Source organism: Oncorhynchus mykiss, chromosome 18 (genome assembly GCF_013265735.2).
Source record: "Oncorhynchus mykiss isolate Arlee chromosome 18, USDA_OmykA_1.1, whole genome shotgun sequence".
In the NCBI taxonomy this organism is placed as follows: Eukaryota; Metazoa; Chordata; class Actinopteri; order Salmoniformes; family Salmonidae; genus Oncorhynchus; species Oncorhynchus mykiss.
In genome coordinates, this window is record NC_048582.1 from 37,753,954 (window position 1) to 37,772,431 (window position 18,478).

The following is an 18,478-nucleotide window of genomic DNA, read 5'->3' on the forward strand; positions in this document are numbered from 1 at the left end:
TTGGCACAGTCGGCCTCAAGTCACTTGCCAATAATGTTTCATACAACTCGTGAAAGGTCTATAATTGTTATCGAACACAATTAAAGGCAACATAATTCTTAGATTCCTTCAAGTGCCCAATTTAGGCATCTTTAACAAATAAAAATAAAATACGTGGTATTGCACTCCAAAGAGAACTTGAAATAACAATGTAATTCAATAATGGAAATACATTTGTTTATTAACCTATTTGTTATAAGTATTTAGGCATATCATCTGAAATCATTGGTAGAGGCACAAGAGATACTGTTGCATATACTGTAGATCTAGATTATTTCTGGATTGACGATATGGAATTAGAAAACACGAACAACTCCAAAGCATGTGGCACAGGAACCACTGACTCACTGGATTATTGATCAAGACATCTGCTGGTAACTTAACTGTTTAGGACAGCTCATGAGGTGTCCTAAATATCTGTCGACTAGGTGTGACACTTATGACTAAAGAGGCTTCACGCATGGCTTTTATTTTTTACCCATAAGAGAACGAGTAAAATGTCTCTATTCTCAGCATTTATGACCAATTGTCTATTCTGAGATGCTTTGTGGATACGGGCCCTGAGCTAGAATAGTAGAACTTCTGACTAAGCGAAAATACATTGTGGAAAAACAATTAAATTAAATTATAAATATAACATTAACATTTTTTTTCTTTCTCCAACGATCTGGTTTATTCAGGATGGCTGCCCCTTTCCCTCACCTCACCTCACCTCACATGGTTTGCCCTTGCTGCCCTGAAAGATACAATTCATTTGACAGGAATTCCAAACAGCCTGTAAGAGGGCTAGATTGATCCATCACTATGTGCAAAGGGAACACTTTCTGTTTGGAGTTGTGCACAGCTGAACATTGAGCACATGACACCTTCAATATTCTGGGCAAACTTCAAAACACCATCAGTTTGTCATGAACTAAAACATATGGAAGGAAAAAGTTCAAACTTACTAAAATACCATTGGAATAAACAGTTTTATTCTGTTACAATTTTGACTTATTCAAACTCAATGAAGTAGTGCCGAGACTGAATTATTTCACAGATTTAATAGTCATCTGTGAAGAATTGTGAAATAAATCACTCCAACCTTCACACCACAAGTCACAAAATCATAATATCTTAAAGGTGTTTATGGTGATTGATGTATCTTCCAGGCAGAATATTGTGATCTGTCCACGCACTAATACCAAATATCACAGTGTAATAAATGTGTAATGAAGTCAATAAGGGAATACATGAGGCGGATAATGATAGGCATTATGGAAACAGCCTCAATTATATATATATAAATAAACATAAAATTGAGGCCGTGACAAAATACATTTGAAATAAATATTTACAGTACATCAAAATGCATCACGGTAGAAGAACGCGAGAGAACGGCAGAGTTTCAAATCTAATGCGTCACATCTTCAAAAACCTTCCAAGTCACAACACCTCACCTCCACTACAGTCAGTCACAGTTTTTCCTTCTCCAGCCTTCTACTTCCCCTTCTCAACCTTGCGCCTTCCCATACTCCAACCCTGTTGACATTCTTCTTCACATCTTTTCTCTGGACTACACATATTCCTTTAGGGGCACGCTGTTGGAGGTGATAGGTTTCGGAGGATCAGGTGCGAGGGGGGAGGGGCGCGTGTTAGGAAAGCTCCGGCCCATGTAACCCCGGCGGTACTCCCCTCCTCCGCTCTCGATATGGGGGCAGGTGCTGCTCAGCACGGCCCCGCTGATCATCAGAATAACCGCAGATGCCCAGCCCAGGTAGATCGCCTGGCCCAGCTCTCGCTTGTACATGACAGGCACTTTGGGGTTGTAGAAGTCCTGGACCACCGTGTTGGCGGTCCAGGAGACGGGCACCAGCACGCACAGGCCCGTCAGGATGAATAGCACACCGCCGGAGAGGGCGATGCCTACCTTGGCGCGGCGGTCGTCACCAGCGCACGTGGTGCATTTCATTCCACAGCAGGACACGGTGCAGGACAGCCAGCCCAGGAAAATTGCCACACACATGAGGGCACGAGCTGCCTGGAGGTCCGGGGGCAGAGCCAGAATGGAGTCGTAGGTCTTGCACTGCATGTGGCCCGTGGCCTGGTAGATGCAGTTCATCCAGATGCCCTCCCACTTGATCTCGGAGGTGAGGATGTTGCTGCCGATGAAGGCTGACACCTTCCACTGAGGCAAGGCCGTCACAGCGATGGCCATGACCCAACCTGTTACCGCACAGGTGAAGCTGATCAATTGCATGCCTGTGTTGACCATGATGGCTGCTCTTGATGTCTTCTGACCACCTGAAACTGACCTTTACCCTTGTCTATGTCTTCTTTCTCACTTCAAGGCCCACTCCTTTGCTATACCTGCCTGCTCTGTCTGGGCCTTTCACAATCCTGAATTTGAGTCACTCACGGTCCTTTTCCGAAATTACTTTCCTTTCTCAAGCTTCTTATGTCTCCGTTTCTTTTCAACATCTGGTCAGATGTCTTCAATGTAGCTTTTATTTTTTAACTCAAGGTTTTTCCCCCCAGTGATCGGAGTGACAGGTGGTGGCAGAGGGAGAGAAGACTCCATTGCTTTCCTCCCTCTATCTATTGAAATGATTCATTATTTAAGAACCAATGACTGTGCAGCCACTTGTGGCAGCTCCCCTATTTTGGATTGATTGAGCTTCGGAGACGTCACCATCAGACCCAGTGGGTTTGTGCGTAGGGTACAATTGGATGTCAGCAGTTCTGGCCCTGTAACCTCACACTAACCCAAGCGCGGAGCTGATTACATGAAAAGTGTCTATTACCCCACAGGTTTGGTGTGGCCTTACCTAGATGGGTCATGCCAATAGAACCTGATACTCGATCAAGGGACATCGCTGAAGATGTACGCCATCGCTGGAAGGCAAAAACAACTGATACAGTCCCACGAGCAAAGAGGTTCCACAGAAGGTAAACAAAACAAAAAGACTGATGTCTTGATAAAGCGCAAATAAAGGCTTGGTCCAATTCTGGCCTTTGTCCAAGTGCATCCAAACTATGCCTCCAAATGCACCAAAGCTTGATGGTTGATGCAAAACAAGTTTCACCGCTACAGCTTAAACATGGAGTTACGGTGTCTTGGAGAACAAAGCCCTGGAAAATGAAGTGGCAGACCTCAGCTGCCGCCTGCTGAAGTGTCTTCGTCACAAAGGGCTCAGCCTGCCGGGGCCACTTCAGCCTCAACGCAGGTTCAGCTTTCTGCCCCCCCCCCCCACACCCAATTGGGTCAGTCCAACCCGGGTGTTCGGGTTGATAGTAGGCAAGACCACTTAGTCAGACTACCAGGTAAGTGGAATAGTCAGTCCATCCCTCCCATCTTCAGAACAGCCTCAGTTTACTGTCAACCTGTGAGAGCAACACTGCGTGCCTGGAGAGAGAGAGGGAACCAGACAGTACAGGGGGAGGGAGAGAGAGTGGTATCTGTAGGTCGATCAATAAACAAAGCCAATCCAGGGGGCCCATACAATGGGTCTTAAATGCTCTGCTTTTCTCTGCTCATCTCTAAAGGAGCATTTTACATCTGTTTTATGTCTGGGGGTTGCAGCAAAAGGAAGAGATGGCTATAAAGGGGGCTAGGTGGAGTGGATGATGTGTGTGAGCAGAATGAACCGGACTACAAAGCTGAACACCCTCATGAGAAATACAGGTCAGGTGTAAGCATTCACTTTCCATCAAAGGTGGTGTTACCTAAACAAGTGCTATTAAAGTGCTATTAAAATGTACTCAAACATTTCATTTATAAAATGTATAAATTGAGGTAGGTAGGTTTGATTCTTTCACTCTTGGATGAAAATATGGTCACAAATAAAATGGCAGATATCCCACTTTATGGATTATAATCAATGGATTTACACTTTACTGCTGCCTTCAGTTACAAGTGCAACTGTGTATACTGGCCAATAGCCCAACTGTGATGGAGAACAAATAAAATTTTTATTTCTGCTCACGACATCATTGATCCTTGGTGTGCCTATGTTGATGAATTAAATATGGCAACAAGATCCGCGGTTTGAGTTTCCTTTCTTGTGTGAGTAGGACCTCTCCTTGACAACGGTGGTCATGACAACAGCACAGGAGCGGGGGAAAGAGGAGCAGAGGCAAAGGATAGCTGTCTATTGTGAATGAGACATGTTTACCTGTGGTACTACATTTGATGAATACCACAGCATAAGAAATCCACTGGAATCATTAGCGCACACACACGAAAGTCAAAAGAAATGATTGACAAATATATTGCCAGGTTTCCATTGATTTGTCTAGTCGGTGCTTCAAAAGGCTGTACACACAATGTTTTACAGAACAGGATGTGTGCGCATACACCCGAACACACATAAGTAGTACATTTAAGATGGACATCCCCGAGTGTATTCATCTCTGAGATAGAACTATCAGCTGACCACATTACTTATTGTCCCAAGTCAACAAGTACCCTAGAGACTTCCGATTTTTATCTTTGAAACATGATACAGTGGCATTGTCATAAAGTGACAGCTTCTTATCTTTGGTTACCTTAAACTGGGAGTAAGGAGGGTTTTTTCCCCCAGGAGTCCCATCTCCTCAGACTGCTATTTGTCAGCCAATGAGCCAATAACAGACCTGCCCTGCCCACAGAGAAAACAATGCCATCTACTGGCCTATGCATGTAATCACTCAACAAATGTATTAATAAATGTATTAGTAAGAATATATTATAAAATGGAATAGAAGACTAGCGTTTTCCCTTTGTGTCATGTGTGGTGTTGGGATAAAAATAAGGAATAAAGAGGAAAAACCAGCGTATGATATAGGCATAAAATACCAATTTATTACTTTACACAATTACACAAATATTCCCTGCAGGCTAAAAAAAAAAAAAAGTTTAAAACATGTCACATAGCAATACAGCAAGTGATTGGGCACCCTTGTGGGAGGGGCCTGAGGAAGCCCCACCCCTCCCCAGCAGGTCAGACAGGGTACTGTTCTATTGCTGTTGGACAGTCACACAGCTCAGACCACTAGCAGAAAACAGCAGAGCTACACACGAGAATAAAGAACAAAAAAAAAGTACTTACAATGTCAAATAACAAATCTGTAGATATTATATCAAAGAGGAATTAAAAAATAAATCATGCTCTCTTTCAAACGGGGCACAGAAAGAATGGATTGTTAAAAATGTTAAAAAGAGGTATTCCTGTGGCCGTGGACGCCTTGGGCGAGGCCCCCCACAGAGAGGAAGTGCGCTTGTGTGGGTGGCCAGCAGGGTGGCGCCACGAGACTAGGGAGCCCCGAGAGGCGTGGCAGGGGCACAAACCAGGAAGTGGAGGCCTAAATGGACGCTACACTGGGGCCTGTGAGGGGGCGAGGGGTCAAGTCTTTACCGGGCCCACGTTTGAAGAAAGTACCTCGTTTGTCTTCGGGTCACGATGTAAAGGCTCGAACGCTCAACCTCCAGTGGCCTGTGCCTCCGTTTTTTTATTTTAACTGACATTTGTGTAGGAATCTTTCAAAAACATCTTGAAGAGACTGGACAATATTGCTAGCCTAAAACAGTCTCACTAAATTCATATACATTTACCCAATATTTATTCTCCTTCTGTCTCGCTTGATTCTAAAGAGTTTATTTTATTTTTTATTTTTTTAGGGACAATACTCTGGCATGCAGGTGAGAAAAGTCTAAATGTTTTGACCTTTTTTCTCAGTGCCTAAAGAGCTAGTCCACCGAATGCACATTCCCACTGATTGATACAGGCAACAAAAAAAATGAGTTACAGAAACGGCGACAGAGAGCAGACCAACAGCCACGTCGACAAGAGGAATTATACATTTTTCCACATTCGAAAACTGGATTTAGAGTTAATATTGCTTTGCAATGATAATATGTTGAAAACTGAGGAGTCATCACCGCCTTTTGGATCCCCTGCTAGGAGACCACACCCACATCCTGCACACTCCTCCAGTCTGGTCACACCCACAGAGGGCCAGACTACAACACCAGGCTCTATGCAGCCCCCTTTCCCCGTAGGAATACTAGTGCACGTCTTCAACAGCTCAGCCCCGCCCCTCAAAACTTATTGCATGCAATGCCTGGAACCCCATCATGCTTCGCTCCCACGGGCCGGCGCCCAAGCCCTCGACAGGCCGGCGCCCAAGCCCTCGACAGGCCGGCGCCCAAGCCCTCGACAGGCCGGCGCCCAAGCCCTCGACAGGTAGGGGCTCAAACTCATTCATAGCAAACCTGGTGCTTCACGGATGGTTTATTACAAAAGGATTTTTCACTGAGCCGACCCCCCTGGCGAGGTGGGTGCACCGCAGTCGACCCCCCCCCCATCCTCACCGCAGTCTTGCACGGCAATAAGTCGTGACTGGTCAGGTGTTCTTAGGTCCATGGGCAGTGTTTATGCTTTATGTCAATTCATATCCGCTGTTCAAAACCTTATTTAATTTAAAAAATAAAAAACACCAAAAGTTTAGACTTAGATATACTTGTTCAAATACACACAAACAGTCATAGATACACATTATGAAGTTCTAAAAATTCTACTCATTGCCTATTGCATACTTCTTTTTACCACTCGCTCGGTCCCAGTTTCTTCCTAATGCCAGCTCTGATTGTCACCTTTCTGCCATTTCGAACCGAAATCCCCTGCTGCCAACAGTACTCTTCTGCCTCCTGTTTTACCAGTCAGGGGTAACGGTGATAGCTCAACAGAGATCTTTCCTACTGGAGAACACAGCCAAACCCTTCCCTACTACATCACTGAGGAGCAGAAGGGAGCATAAACCGATACACCTTGGGCCTCCCTCCACCGTAGGCCAGAATGCTACCAAAGTGTGCAAATCTAAACCCAGCCACTCTTACCCTGATCTCATAACTACACATCCGATTGCTGCCAGTCTGATAATTATCATAATCGTAGATAACAACAACAACATCAAATATAACTACTAAGTCTGAACAACAGTTAAGATTAGCCACAAAACGGTTTTATATTAAACTCTTACAAATTCTGCTTTTTGATTCTGATGTATAAATGCATAAAAAGGTAAGAGAGAGTGCCCTCTGTTGCTTGCCTAGCGTCCCGGGTCAGTGCAATGAATTGGCCGGTAGCAAAGGAGACCCCAAAAGTTAAGCGAATGGGTTTTCCGCCTCCGAAAAATTCAGACGACTAGCGCCTTGCTAAAAAAACGTGCGCCGCCCTAACAATGGTCATAACCATTCAGACAAACAGGTTTAAGGGATGAATCCCCTTCCTCACATGGGGCACCAAATAAGGCGGCTTAGTCCAATGCCGTAACCCCGCAAAAGCTCTCAACCATTCAATAGGTCCCAATGCCGAGTCAATCACATCGGCTAAACCACGGTTGCTACTGCTACACATACACCCACCGGCTTCTGTGAAGCCTGTATAGTTCAATCTGTTCTATAGATGTAAATATTTATATTTATATATATGTCATGTGTGAATATATAAAAAAAAAAACATCAAATCTGAGGCATTTACAGCAGTTCTTGATTTTCCCTTTACAATTCAGTGGCCTGCCATGAAACACACACACACACACGTATATACACAAACACACACACACACACACACACAAACACGCTCACACTCAAGCACTTAATTCTTCGCTAAATGGGAGAAGACTAATGGGTATGGATACCCAGGTGACCTCGCTTGTAAAAGACTGAAGAAGAGAAAGTTAAAACACAATCATAAAAGAAAAAAATATATATATATCATTCTCAAAAGATCCTCTCCACACATGTTTCCATGCAAACCCCCCACGACCCCCCCAACCCAAGAACTTGACGGATTTTCGCCCCGAAAGGGCTTTGAGGTAAAAAGTAGTCCTGCTTAGCTGGGAGAGCTAAGAGCTGCCACTGACAATTGGCATCAGTCCGCTCCATTGCTCAGTGTATCTTTCAAAAACAAGAGACATTCAAAAAACAAACAACCCCCACTCCCTCCCCCCCAAAAAATGGCTCAACTTGTGTTTTTTGTTTGTTTTCTCTGTGCATCGGAAACCCCAACGGTCTCTCGGTGCCAGATTGCTGGTAGAGGGCGGCTTCGATCGGGAACGCCGGATGTCGTTTTTCCCAAAAAGGAAAATACTTCACTGGCACACTTCACTGGCTTCGAACCGCTTTGGTGCACATCAAGACGCAAGACAAAGGTAGAGAAAGACTGGCAAAAAGAGAGAGAGGAGAGATAGAGGACAGAACTGCACACATTGCTCACGTGGCTCAGGCGAAATACATAGTGTGCTGAGTGTCATAGTGGATCTGGACTGCCTTGGCCAGGGCAAGGGGGTCCCGACCGTTACTCTGGCCCGACACGTGGCTGCCCTCCGCACTGCAGGACAGGACGAGAGAGATGGGCCAGATACATGACAAAAGAGAAAAAGAAAACAAATCCACTACTGTTGGGCTCCACCAACTGTAGTCATATTGAACAACATGTACCGTAATGTATTTGTGTCAACATGCCAAACAAAAACGCTATATTCAGTAAAGCTAGATACACAATGTTGCAGATATAAATCGAACATATAGGGCAGCTAACAGAGTCCATTCGTGTCTGTTCTGACTAAAATAACATTTCCTGTTTATCCGTGATACCCCTCAGTATTCTCGCCTTGTGCCTTGCCACTTTCATCATTACCTGTCGTGATCTTTGTCCACCAGGTGGTAGCGGGCGCGGAAGGCCACCAGCCGGGCGTAGTAGGCTGGCGCGGGGATGGAGACTGAGCGGGTGCAGCGGACGTAGGTGTGGCACAGCTGGTAGGTGAGCAGCTGGAGCTCGTCGGCTGTGAAGCAGTTGTCGTCCCACAGGACGTGGTAGTGGGAGGGCCGGCTGGTGCCCTGGATCCCAGCATGGCTGCACAGGTAGAAGTCAAACTCTGAGGGGTGGGTGATTGTGCTGTCCACCGTGGTTCCGGCTGGGACGTTGCCACTCTTTCCAACCTGTAGGGGGAGACAGTTGTGATTACAGACAGACATGCTGGAGTGCTCGTCGAAAAAGGGGCCATTGTTGCAACCCCTCTAACTTCAGCTGTGTCTAAATCATCAATCCAGTGAAATGCCAGCTCAGAGGTTACTCCAAGGATATGTGGTTGGAGAGGTGCATTTAAAAAGTATTGGAACACTGCCACAGCCCTCGATGCCCTCCCTCATGAAATACTGTTCGTAGAAGTTGCCCCTAAAGGCCTCCCGGGTGGCGCAGTGGTTAAGGGCGCTGTACTGCAGCGCCAGCTGTGCCATCAGAGTCCCTGGGTTCGCGCCCAGGCTCTGTCGTAACCGGCCGCGACCGGGAGGTCCGTGGGGCGACGCACAATTGCCATAGCGTCGTCCGGGTTAGGGAGGGATTGGTCGGTAGGGATCTCCTTGTCTCATCGCGCACCAGCGACTCCTGTGGCGGGCCGGGCGCAGTGCGCGCCAGCCAAGGTTGCCAGGTGCACGGTGTAGCCTCCGACACATTGGTGCGGCTGGCTTCCGGGTTGGATGCGCGCTGTGTTAAGAAGCAGTACGGCCGGTTGGGTTGTGTATCGGAGGACGCATGACATTCAGCCTTCGTCTCTCCCGAGCCCGTACGGGAGTTGTAGCAATGAGACAAGATAGTAGCTACTACAACAATTGGATACCACGAAAAAGGATTAAAATAAATAAAAAATAAAAAGTTGCCCCTAACCACAGATACAGGGTCAGAGTTTTCATCCCCCTGATACAGTTGGGCAATTTGATCCTATACCTGCGGATAATAATCAGGGGTGTCAAACTCAATTCCTGGAGGGCTGCGTGTCCCATGTACTTGAAATATCTTTTTTTTTTTTTTTATTAAGTTGCTTAAAAAAACCACAGACACAGCCCTCCAGGAATGGAGTTTGACAGCCCTGCTCTACACGGGTCTTCGCTCACTCTCTCCGTCTTGTCTGAGCAGAAGAGGCGGGTGTGGTGGCGTTTCTGAACCACGATGTAGGTGATGCCCGGTCGGTAGTCCTCCTCTAGGCTGATACAGGCCTTCCTGATGGCAATCAGCTCTGGCCACGCCACCTACACACAGTCACACACACATGGGGAAGAGATTAAAAAAAGTGAGCTTCACATTGAATGGAAAAATGCATTGCTATGACTCTCTGGTTGAAGCGAAGTCGGCGGCGTTAACATCAGAATTGGGCTGCCTGTGTATTGCCCAATTATTGACAAAAGATCGGGTTGGTCAAAAGAAAAACAAAATCATTGCAAAATAACTACTTTGAGGGAAAATGTACTTACTATGACTGTGATATGTGGTTGTCTCAGCTAGCCATCTGAAGATGAATGCACTAATTGTAAGTCGCTCTGGATACGAGTCTGCTAAATGACTCAAATGTAAAATCAGAATTGGGCTGCCTGTGTAAACGCAGCCAGATCCTATATCCAGGGCACTATGACAAATTCAAATATCTATCCATCTATATATATACAAATTTCTTTGGTCTCAAAGTTGTAGAGACAGGCTCCAATTGGAGAGGGAGGTCCGTCTGAATATACTTTTGAGTCACTATTGCACCGTCAATGCCCCTGACAGGGTTTTGGTTGGGGTGAAAGTATTTCATCAACAAAATGATTACAATATAGCTCCCAGTATGTCAAGGGGCAGGGCTCCAGACTGCAACCATTTAGTCACATTTCGTGACCCTTTGACTTGGCTGTGCGAGTAAAGAAAAATGGATTGGTCACATCATTACATGGTCACCTCACTCAAAAAAAATAAAAAACGTTTGCTGGCTAAAACCATGATTTGGTCAAACAGTTGTATTTATTTCACCTTTATTTAACCAGGTAGGATAGTTGAGAACAAGTTCTCATTTACAACTGCGACTTGGCCAAGATAAAGCAATGCAATGTGACAAACACAGAGTTACACATGGAATAACAAACATACAGTCAATAAATAACACAATAGAAAAGGTCTATATACAGTGTGTGCAAATGAGGTAAGGCAATAAATTGTCCCTAGTGGCAAAATAATTACAATTTGGCAATTAAACAACACTGGAGTGATAAATGTGCAGAAGATGAATGTGCAAGTAGAGATACTGGGTTGCAAAGGGGCAAAAAAACTAAATAACAGTATGGGGATGATGTAGTTGGACAAGGAGAAATGCCTTTCCATAATGGAAGACTATATAATGAATGTAAGGGCTGGGGTCAATTTGCTTCTCACATTGTATTATTTTCTCCTTTATTTAACCAAGTAAGGCACCTTGTGCTGGGGACAATAAAAGGCCACTCTAAAATGTTCAGTTTTGTCACAACAATGCCACAGATGTCTATAGTTGAGGGAGTGTGCAATTGGTACGCTGACTTGTAGCAATGTCCACCAGAGCTGTTGCCAAATAATTGATTGTTCATTTCTCTACCAAAAACCACCTCCAAAGTTGTTTTCGAGAATTTGGCATTACGTCCAACCCGGCATCAAAAGCAGATCACGTGTAACCACGCCAGCCCAGTATCTCCACATCCAGCTTATTCACCTGCAGGATCATCGGAGACCAGCCACCCAGACAGCTGATGAAAATGTTCTCTGGCTCCCCAGTGGGTGTGGCCTATGCCTATGCTGCGATTACAGCTGTAAGTCGCTTGGGGTATGTCTCTATCAGTTTTGCACATCGAGAGACTGACATTTTTTCCCATTCCTCCTTGCAAAACAGCTCGAGCTCAGTGAGGTTGGATGGAGAGCATTTGTGAACAGCAGTTTTCAGTTCTTTCCACAGATTCTCGATTGGATTCAGGTCTGGACTTTGACTTGGCCATTCTAACACCTGGATATGTTTATTTTTGAACCATTCCATTGTAGATTTTGCTTTATGTTTTGGATCATTGTCTTGTTGGAAAACAAATCTCCGTCCCAGTCTCAGGTCTTTTGCAGACTCCATCAGGTTTTCTTCCAGAATGGTCCTGTATTTGGCTCCATCCATCTTCCCATCAATTTTAACCATCTTCCCTGTCCCTGCTGAAGAAAAGCAGGCCCAAACCATGATGCTGCCACCACCATGTTTGACAGTGGGGATGGTGTGTTCAGCTGTGTTGCTTTTACGCCAAACATAACGTTTTGCATTGTTGCCAAAAAGTTCAATTTTGGTTTCATCTGACCAGAGCACCTTCTTCCACATGTTTGGTGTGTCTCCCAGGTGGCTTGTGGCAAACTTTAAACAACACTTTTTATGGATATCTTTAAGAAATAGCTTTCTTCTTGCCACTTACATAAAGGCCAGATTTGTGCAATATACGACTGATTGTTGTCCTATGGACAGAGTCTCCCACCTCAGCTGTAGATCTCTGCAGTTCATCCAGAGTGATCATGGGCCTCTTGGCTGCATCTCTGATCAGTCTTCTCCTTGTATGAGCTGAAAGTTGAGGGACGGCCAGGTCTTGGTAGATTTGCAGTGGTCTGATACTCCTTCCATTTCAATATTATCGCTTGCACAGTGCTCCTTGGGATGTTTAAAGCTTGGGAAATCTTTTTGTATCCAAATCCGGCTTTAAACTTCTTCACAACAGTATCTCGGACCTGCCTGGTGTGTTCCTTGTTCTTCATGATGCTCTCTGCGCTTTTAACGGACCTCTGAGACTATCACAGTGCAGGTGCATTTATACGGAGACTTGATTACACACAGTTGGATTGTATTTATCATCATTAGTCATTTAGGTCAATATTGGATCATTCAGAGATCCTCACTGAACTTCTGGAGAGAGTTTGCTGCACTGAAAGTAAAGGGGCTGAATAATTTTGCACGCCCAATTTTTCAGTTTTTGATTTGTTAATAAAGTTTGAAATATCCAATAAATGTCGTTCCACTTCATGATAGTGTCCCACTTGTTGATTCTTCACAAAAAAATACAGTTTTATATCTTTATGTTTGAAGCCTGAAATGTGGCAAAAGGTCGCAAAGTTCAAGGGGGCCGAATACTTTCGCAAGGCACTGTATATGAACTGTAACTACGAACTGCAAGAAAAACTCAAACTGGACAGTTTTCGCAATCTCTTCATTCAAAGACTTAATCATTGACACTCTTACTGACAGTTGTGGCTGCTTTGTGTGATGTATTGTTGTCTCTAACCTTCTTGCCCTTTGTGCTGTTGTCTGTGCCCAACAATGTTTGTACCATGTTCTGTGCTGCTACCATGTTGTGTTGCTACCATGTGTTGCTACCATGCTGTGTTGTTATGTGTTGCTGCCTTGCTATGTTGTCTTAGGTCTCTCTTTATGTAGTGTTGTCTCTCGTCGTGATGTGTGTTTTGTCCTATATTATATTGTATTTATTTATTTATTTATTTTAATCCCCGGCCCCCGTCCCCGCAGTAGGCCTTTTGGTAGGCCGTCATTGTAAATAAGAACATGTTCCGAACCCTTTATTTTCGGCACTAAACTACTTCCATTAATTTTTTTCCATTAGTTGTGTGTTCGTGCTAGACCAAAACAACAAACATGTACGTGCTCGTGAGTGACTCACCTTTCCATAAAATGGTGAAGCCCAAACTGTTCAAACGCTACAGACAGACGCTGTAAAAGCAGTCAAATCGAGTACCGTGACGATTGTGTGGGTCGTAGAGCAAAACAGAACACACTATCGAGTACCGTGACGATGGTGCGGGTCGTAGAGCAAAACAGAACACACTATCGAACACCGTCATATTTGGAAGGACAAACCGTTCGGGCGCTACAGACATTTGTTCTAAGACTGATTTTTCGGGATGTCTCATTGGTCTGACAAACTCCGCTGTTGCTCTGCCGCCTTTCACCGCAGATGCGGAAGGGCGACATTGGTGGATTGAGATACAGTCAACGAAAGTATTTTTTTTATTGTTTTAAATGTTCTCTCTAGATTAAACAGACAGATTTGATGGGGAAGCGCGTGAAATGCACATCCGCCACTGAGTGCAAAGGGTAACAGGCTACAAAAAATTTTTAGGACACTCAATTGACTGTTTAATAGAGGAATACATAGCCGTGAGTATTATATGTAGTGTCATTGATCTACCTCATGTGTTCTGAGTTTTCACTTCCTTGTGGTGAATTAAGACCCCTATGACATTAGTGCACAAATATTTAGGCAAATTCATCTCTATTGCACAACAAAATTGAGAAGCCCTATTTCAAAAGAAAAATATAACAATACCCCATTGGTCACAATACATGGCAATCACTGGATTAGGTTGCACATCAACTGATCTTGAATCATGCATTTCTGCTTGGATGTGTTCGATGAAACGACTTACTTCTTGACTAGCCCACCATCGCAGAAATCGACACAATCTAATGACTTCAGGTGATAACAAAAAAAAGTATAATCCATTGTGTGACGCTGCTGGGGGAAAAAAATTGGTGCAACTAAATCACGGGCTGGTGCCACCAACTGAAAAAAATTTCATCTGGGGCCCAGTCAAGGGGTGTGATTTTTTTGATCTGCTGCTGAGTAATGCGTTCTCCTGCCAATGCTATGCAGAAAAATCTGTTGGTAGGTCAAGGCCATGTATGTTTGTGCACATGGAAGTCAGTGATGTAGGTGACTAAAATGGCCCATTGTTTATGACTAATATATATATATATATATATATATATATATATATATATATATATATATATATATAAAATATAATTAAGTCACATTTTTGGCATTTGAACAATGATTTCGTCTAGTTATATATATAAATAAAACTAGACGAAATCATTGTTCAAATGCCAAAAATGTGACTTAATTATATTTTAGTCAAAATAACAAAAACTTGACTACATAAAAATCAACACTGGCACCTTCTAAACCCTTTGAGTACTGATAGCATATGCTACCCTTTACACCACTTAATTAAGGTATTGCAAAAGGGCTGCGAAAAAAACAAAAAGCCTTATTTCATCTGAAATTTCAACAAAGAATAACTACTCGAAGGGTTAACCAGCCACCGACTCAATATAAACACGCCATTTTGATCATGTAATTCAATGGCCAATTCAGTCCAAGGAGAGAGAACTGAACCTAATGAACCGAAATGACACACCACAGACGCGAATCACCCTCCCAGTTACCTGTTTCATTTGGCCCTCGGACACGCCGCCGCGGTAGTAGATGATGCGGGTGGGCTTGAAGCGCGTGGACTTGTAGAACTGGATCAGCAGCTCGCGCACCATGTTGGTCAGGTCCTGGATGACCTCCTGGCTGTACAGCTGCTCCTGGGACAGGTCCTGGCGCGACGTCTGCACGCGCACCGTGGCACAGTAGCGGCTGGGGTGGCCGTCCATGCTGCCCACCACCGCCGCGATGGAGGGCTTCTTGCCGTCGCCGGCTGGAGGGTGAGTGACGTCTGCCCCCAGGAAGATGACGGGTTGCTGGAACACAGAGGGTCTGGGGAGAAGAGGTTTAAATTTTTTATTAATTAAAATGGCAGATATGGCAAATAAAACAGAGTTTATGTTGCATGTTGCTTTGCTCTCAGAGAAGAGGTATAGAGCTGACAATACAGAACACATTTGATTGACATGTCATGAGGTAATTGTATGTTGTGTGGGTGTATAGAGCCTTCGCTGATGACTAAGCAGTGGGTGCATTATTCCCAGTTTTACTGCATTTTGTTGCCTGCAGGCAATTTCGTCAAAACAACGAAGGCTTGGAAGACCATCGTGAGAACATCCGTGAGGGTCAACAGTGAGGGTCAACCTGAGTTAATGAGCGAGTGAGTCAGTGTGTGTGTCGTCACCTCTGATGGGGCACCAGGACGTTGTTGATGCCCCCCAGCTTGGCGTTGATCTTGAGGCAGAGGTTGGAGAGGGTCTGGGGGGATGTCTTCACCACGTTCTTCACCTGGACACACTGAGTGGCCATGCCCAGGAGAGTGTCTCCTACCCGCTTCACCTCCGCTGTGGCACCAGGACCACAGAATAATAATGTAGCGCTAATAATTTCAAATGCAAAGTGAAAACAGTAGCTAGCAGATTGGTTCTCTTAACATACTGAGCAGGAGGAGTGAACTGGTGTTCCCTCGATTTCCACTAGTGACTTGAGGGTGTTCTTTCCCCTACCGCCATTTTCAATTCTTCCAATTATATTTATCAAATATTTTAGGCAAAGTCATGTAAAACCATAAGACATAGGAAATGCATCAAAAGACAACATCGATTTCCCAAACAAAGAGGTATGAAAGTTATTATTACCGTAGACAGGGGTTTTGCCGGGCAGGATGACCACGATAAGCTGCAGTCCCACATAAGACAGCTTGAGGTGTTTGAACATGGGTTCCACGCTGTCCGCTCCCTGGGCGTATTTACAGAAACACGGCTGGCCCTGGATGGGCATACCGGCATCCTTCGAGATCTTTCTCAGTTGGTCTGTGAAGCTCCTAGAAAACCCATGAACAAACCTTTAGGGACTGTAGTCTAGAGAAAGAACAGTGCATTCAAACTGTTGAACAATAAGTTCAAGTTTTGTGGTCCGAATCCTAACTTAATACATTTGCTCAACTTAGTTTGCGTACATCATTGAGAGATGTGAATCATTTTTGAGGTAAGCCCACAGATCTCAAGTTTGGATTTGGCCCTAAAAATGAGTAGTGGTCACCACACAGACTAAGGAGGGCTATGGGGATTTTTGGGTGGAGTGGTGCGTCTACCAAGGTGGACGGGCAGATGACTCACTTGAGCAGGTCCTCTCTGCACTGTTTCTGTGGGGCGAAGCAGGCCACGGCCCACACCTTGATCTCCATCCCGGCGTAGAACTGCTTCCCCCGCATGTCCCACACGCCCTGGTTGGGCGTGGCCACGGTCTTGTTCTGCGGAGAGAGTCCCTACGCTCTTAGTGAACCCCCCGGTTTAACCAGCCGACACAGCAGATACAACTCCCCAGCCCGCACCACACACACACACACACACACACACACACACACACACACACACGTTTGGGGTAGAAGATGACTCTTACCACTGATACAGTGACAGATAATTTTACATGCGTGTCTTAAATGGGGGTGATTAGGATTGGGAGGGTAGGAGAATCTGACCCTAGATCTGTGTTCAGAAGGAAACTACTGTATGCTCCTATTACACACTATCCCATAGCAAGTAGCTTACATGTAAAACCTCCACGGCCTAGACAGCACCAGAAGCTTATTCAACGGGGCAGAACATTCATGTATAGAATAGACATGACCGTCATAGTTACGATTGTACAATACAAGATATGCTCAGAATTGTCCAATCTACAGGTGAGCAAATACTTGACAATGCAGGCTTTCACCCTTCCAGTTATAGCCAGGGGGTGTATAGCCAATATAGCCAATATACCACGGCTAAGGGCTGTTCTTATGCACGGCACATCGCGGAGTGCCTGGATACAGCCCTTAGCCGTGGTAGATTGGCCATATACACCACAAACCCCAGAGGTGCCTTATTGCTATTATAAACTGGTTACCAAAGTAATTACAACCGTAAAAATATGTTGTCATACCCATGGTATACCACAGCTGTCAGCCAAATCAGCACTCAGGGCCTGAACCACCCAGTTTATAATAAAAGAACATAGGGTACAGGTCAAAAGTTGACACCTACTCATTCAAGGGTTTCATAACTTTTACTATTTTCTACTTTGTAGAATTATAGTGAAGACATCAAAACTATGAAATAACACATGGAATCATGTAGTAACCAAAAGTGTTAAATTAAAATATATTTTAAATTTGTAGCCACCCATTTCCTTGACAGCTTTGCACACTCTTGGCATTCTCTCAACCAGCTTCATAAGGAATGCTTTTCCAACAGTCTTGAAGGAGTAGCCACATGCAGAGCACTTTGTTGGCTGCTTTCCCTTCACTCTGCGGTCCAATCCATCCTAAGCCATTTCAATTGGGTTGATGTCGGGTGATTGTGGCCAGGTCATCTGATGCAGCACTCCATTACTCTCCTTCTTGGTCAAATGGCCCTCACACAGCCTGGAGGTGTGTTGGGTCATTGTCCTGTTGACAGTCCCAGTGGGAACCAAATGCAGAGTTCATCTGCTCATCTACTCTGTGTCTCACAAAAACATGGCGTTTGGAACCAAAAATCTCAAATTAGGACTCAGATGAAAAGGACAGATTTCCACGGGTCTAATGTCCCTTGCTCGTGTTTCTTGGCCCAAGCAAGTAGTGGTTTCTTTGCAGCAATTTGACCATGAAGGCCTGATTCACGCAGTCTCCTCTGAACAGTTGATGTTGAGATGTGTCTGTTACTTGAACTCGGTGAAGCATTTATTTGGGCTGGTAACTAATGAACTTATCCTCTTCAGCAGAGGTAACTCTGGGTCTTTCTTTCCTGTGGCGGTCCTCATGAGAGCCAGTTTCATCATCGCGCAAGATGGTTTTTGCGACTGCACTTGAAGAAAAGTTCTTGAAATGTTCCGTATTGACGGACCTTCATGTCTTAAAGTAATGAT

General features: G+C 44.7%; 2 protein-coding genes across 9 annotated transcripts in view; both read right to left on the reverse strand.

The window, feature by feature from the left end:
- Positions 1-1,063: 1,063 nt before the first annotated feature.
- LOC110496132 (claudin-7-like) lies at positions 1,064-3,257 on the reverse strand. Its single transcript, XM_021571835.2, has one exon. It carries the CDS (start codon positions 2,291-2,293, stop codon positions 1,595-1,597), a length of 699 nt encoding a protein of 232 aa, XP_021427510.2. The 5' UTR covers positions 2,294-3,257; the 3' UTR covers positions 1,064-1,594.
- A 1,577-nt stretch (positions 3,258-4,834) lies between these two features.
- LOC110496134 (protein argonaute-4) overlaps positions 4,835-18,478 on the reverse strand; it is a 38,157-nt gene continuing 24,513 nt past the window's right edge. For 5 of the 8 annotated variants that reach the window (XM_036952658.1, XM_036952657.1, XM_021571844.2 and 2 more), the window contains exons 11-17: positions 16,708-16,841; positions 16,228-16,412; positions 15,774-15,933; positions 15,106-15,421; positions 9,953-10,087; positions 8,700-9,001; positions 4,835-8,390 (exon numbers count right to left, since the gene is read on the reverse strand). In XM_036952658.1, coding sequence (XP_036808553.1) covers positions 8,282-8,390; positions 8,700-9,001; positions 9,953-10,087; positions 15,106-15,421; positions 15,774-15,933; positions 16,228-16,412; positions 16,708-16,841 — 1,341 coding nt within the window. In that variant the 3' untranslated portion in view covers positions 4,835-8,281. Of the gene's footprint in view, positions 8,391-8,699; positions 9,002-9,952; positions 10,088-15,105; positions 15,422-15,773; positions 15,934-16,227; positions 16,413-16,707; positions 16,857-18,478 lie in introns of all 8 variants that reach the window. The other 3 variants (XM_021571840.2, XM_021571842.2, XM_021571838.2) reach the window with 1 other exon arrangement.

Excerpts from the sequence above, each read along its gene's own strand:
- LOC110496132 (XM_021571835.2), bottom strand. The coding sequence starts at position 2,293 with ATGGTCAACACAGGCATGCAATTGATCAGCTTCACCTGTGCGGTAACA.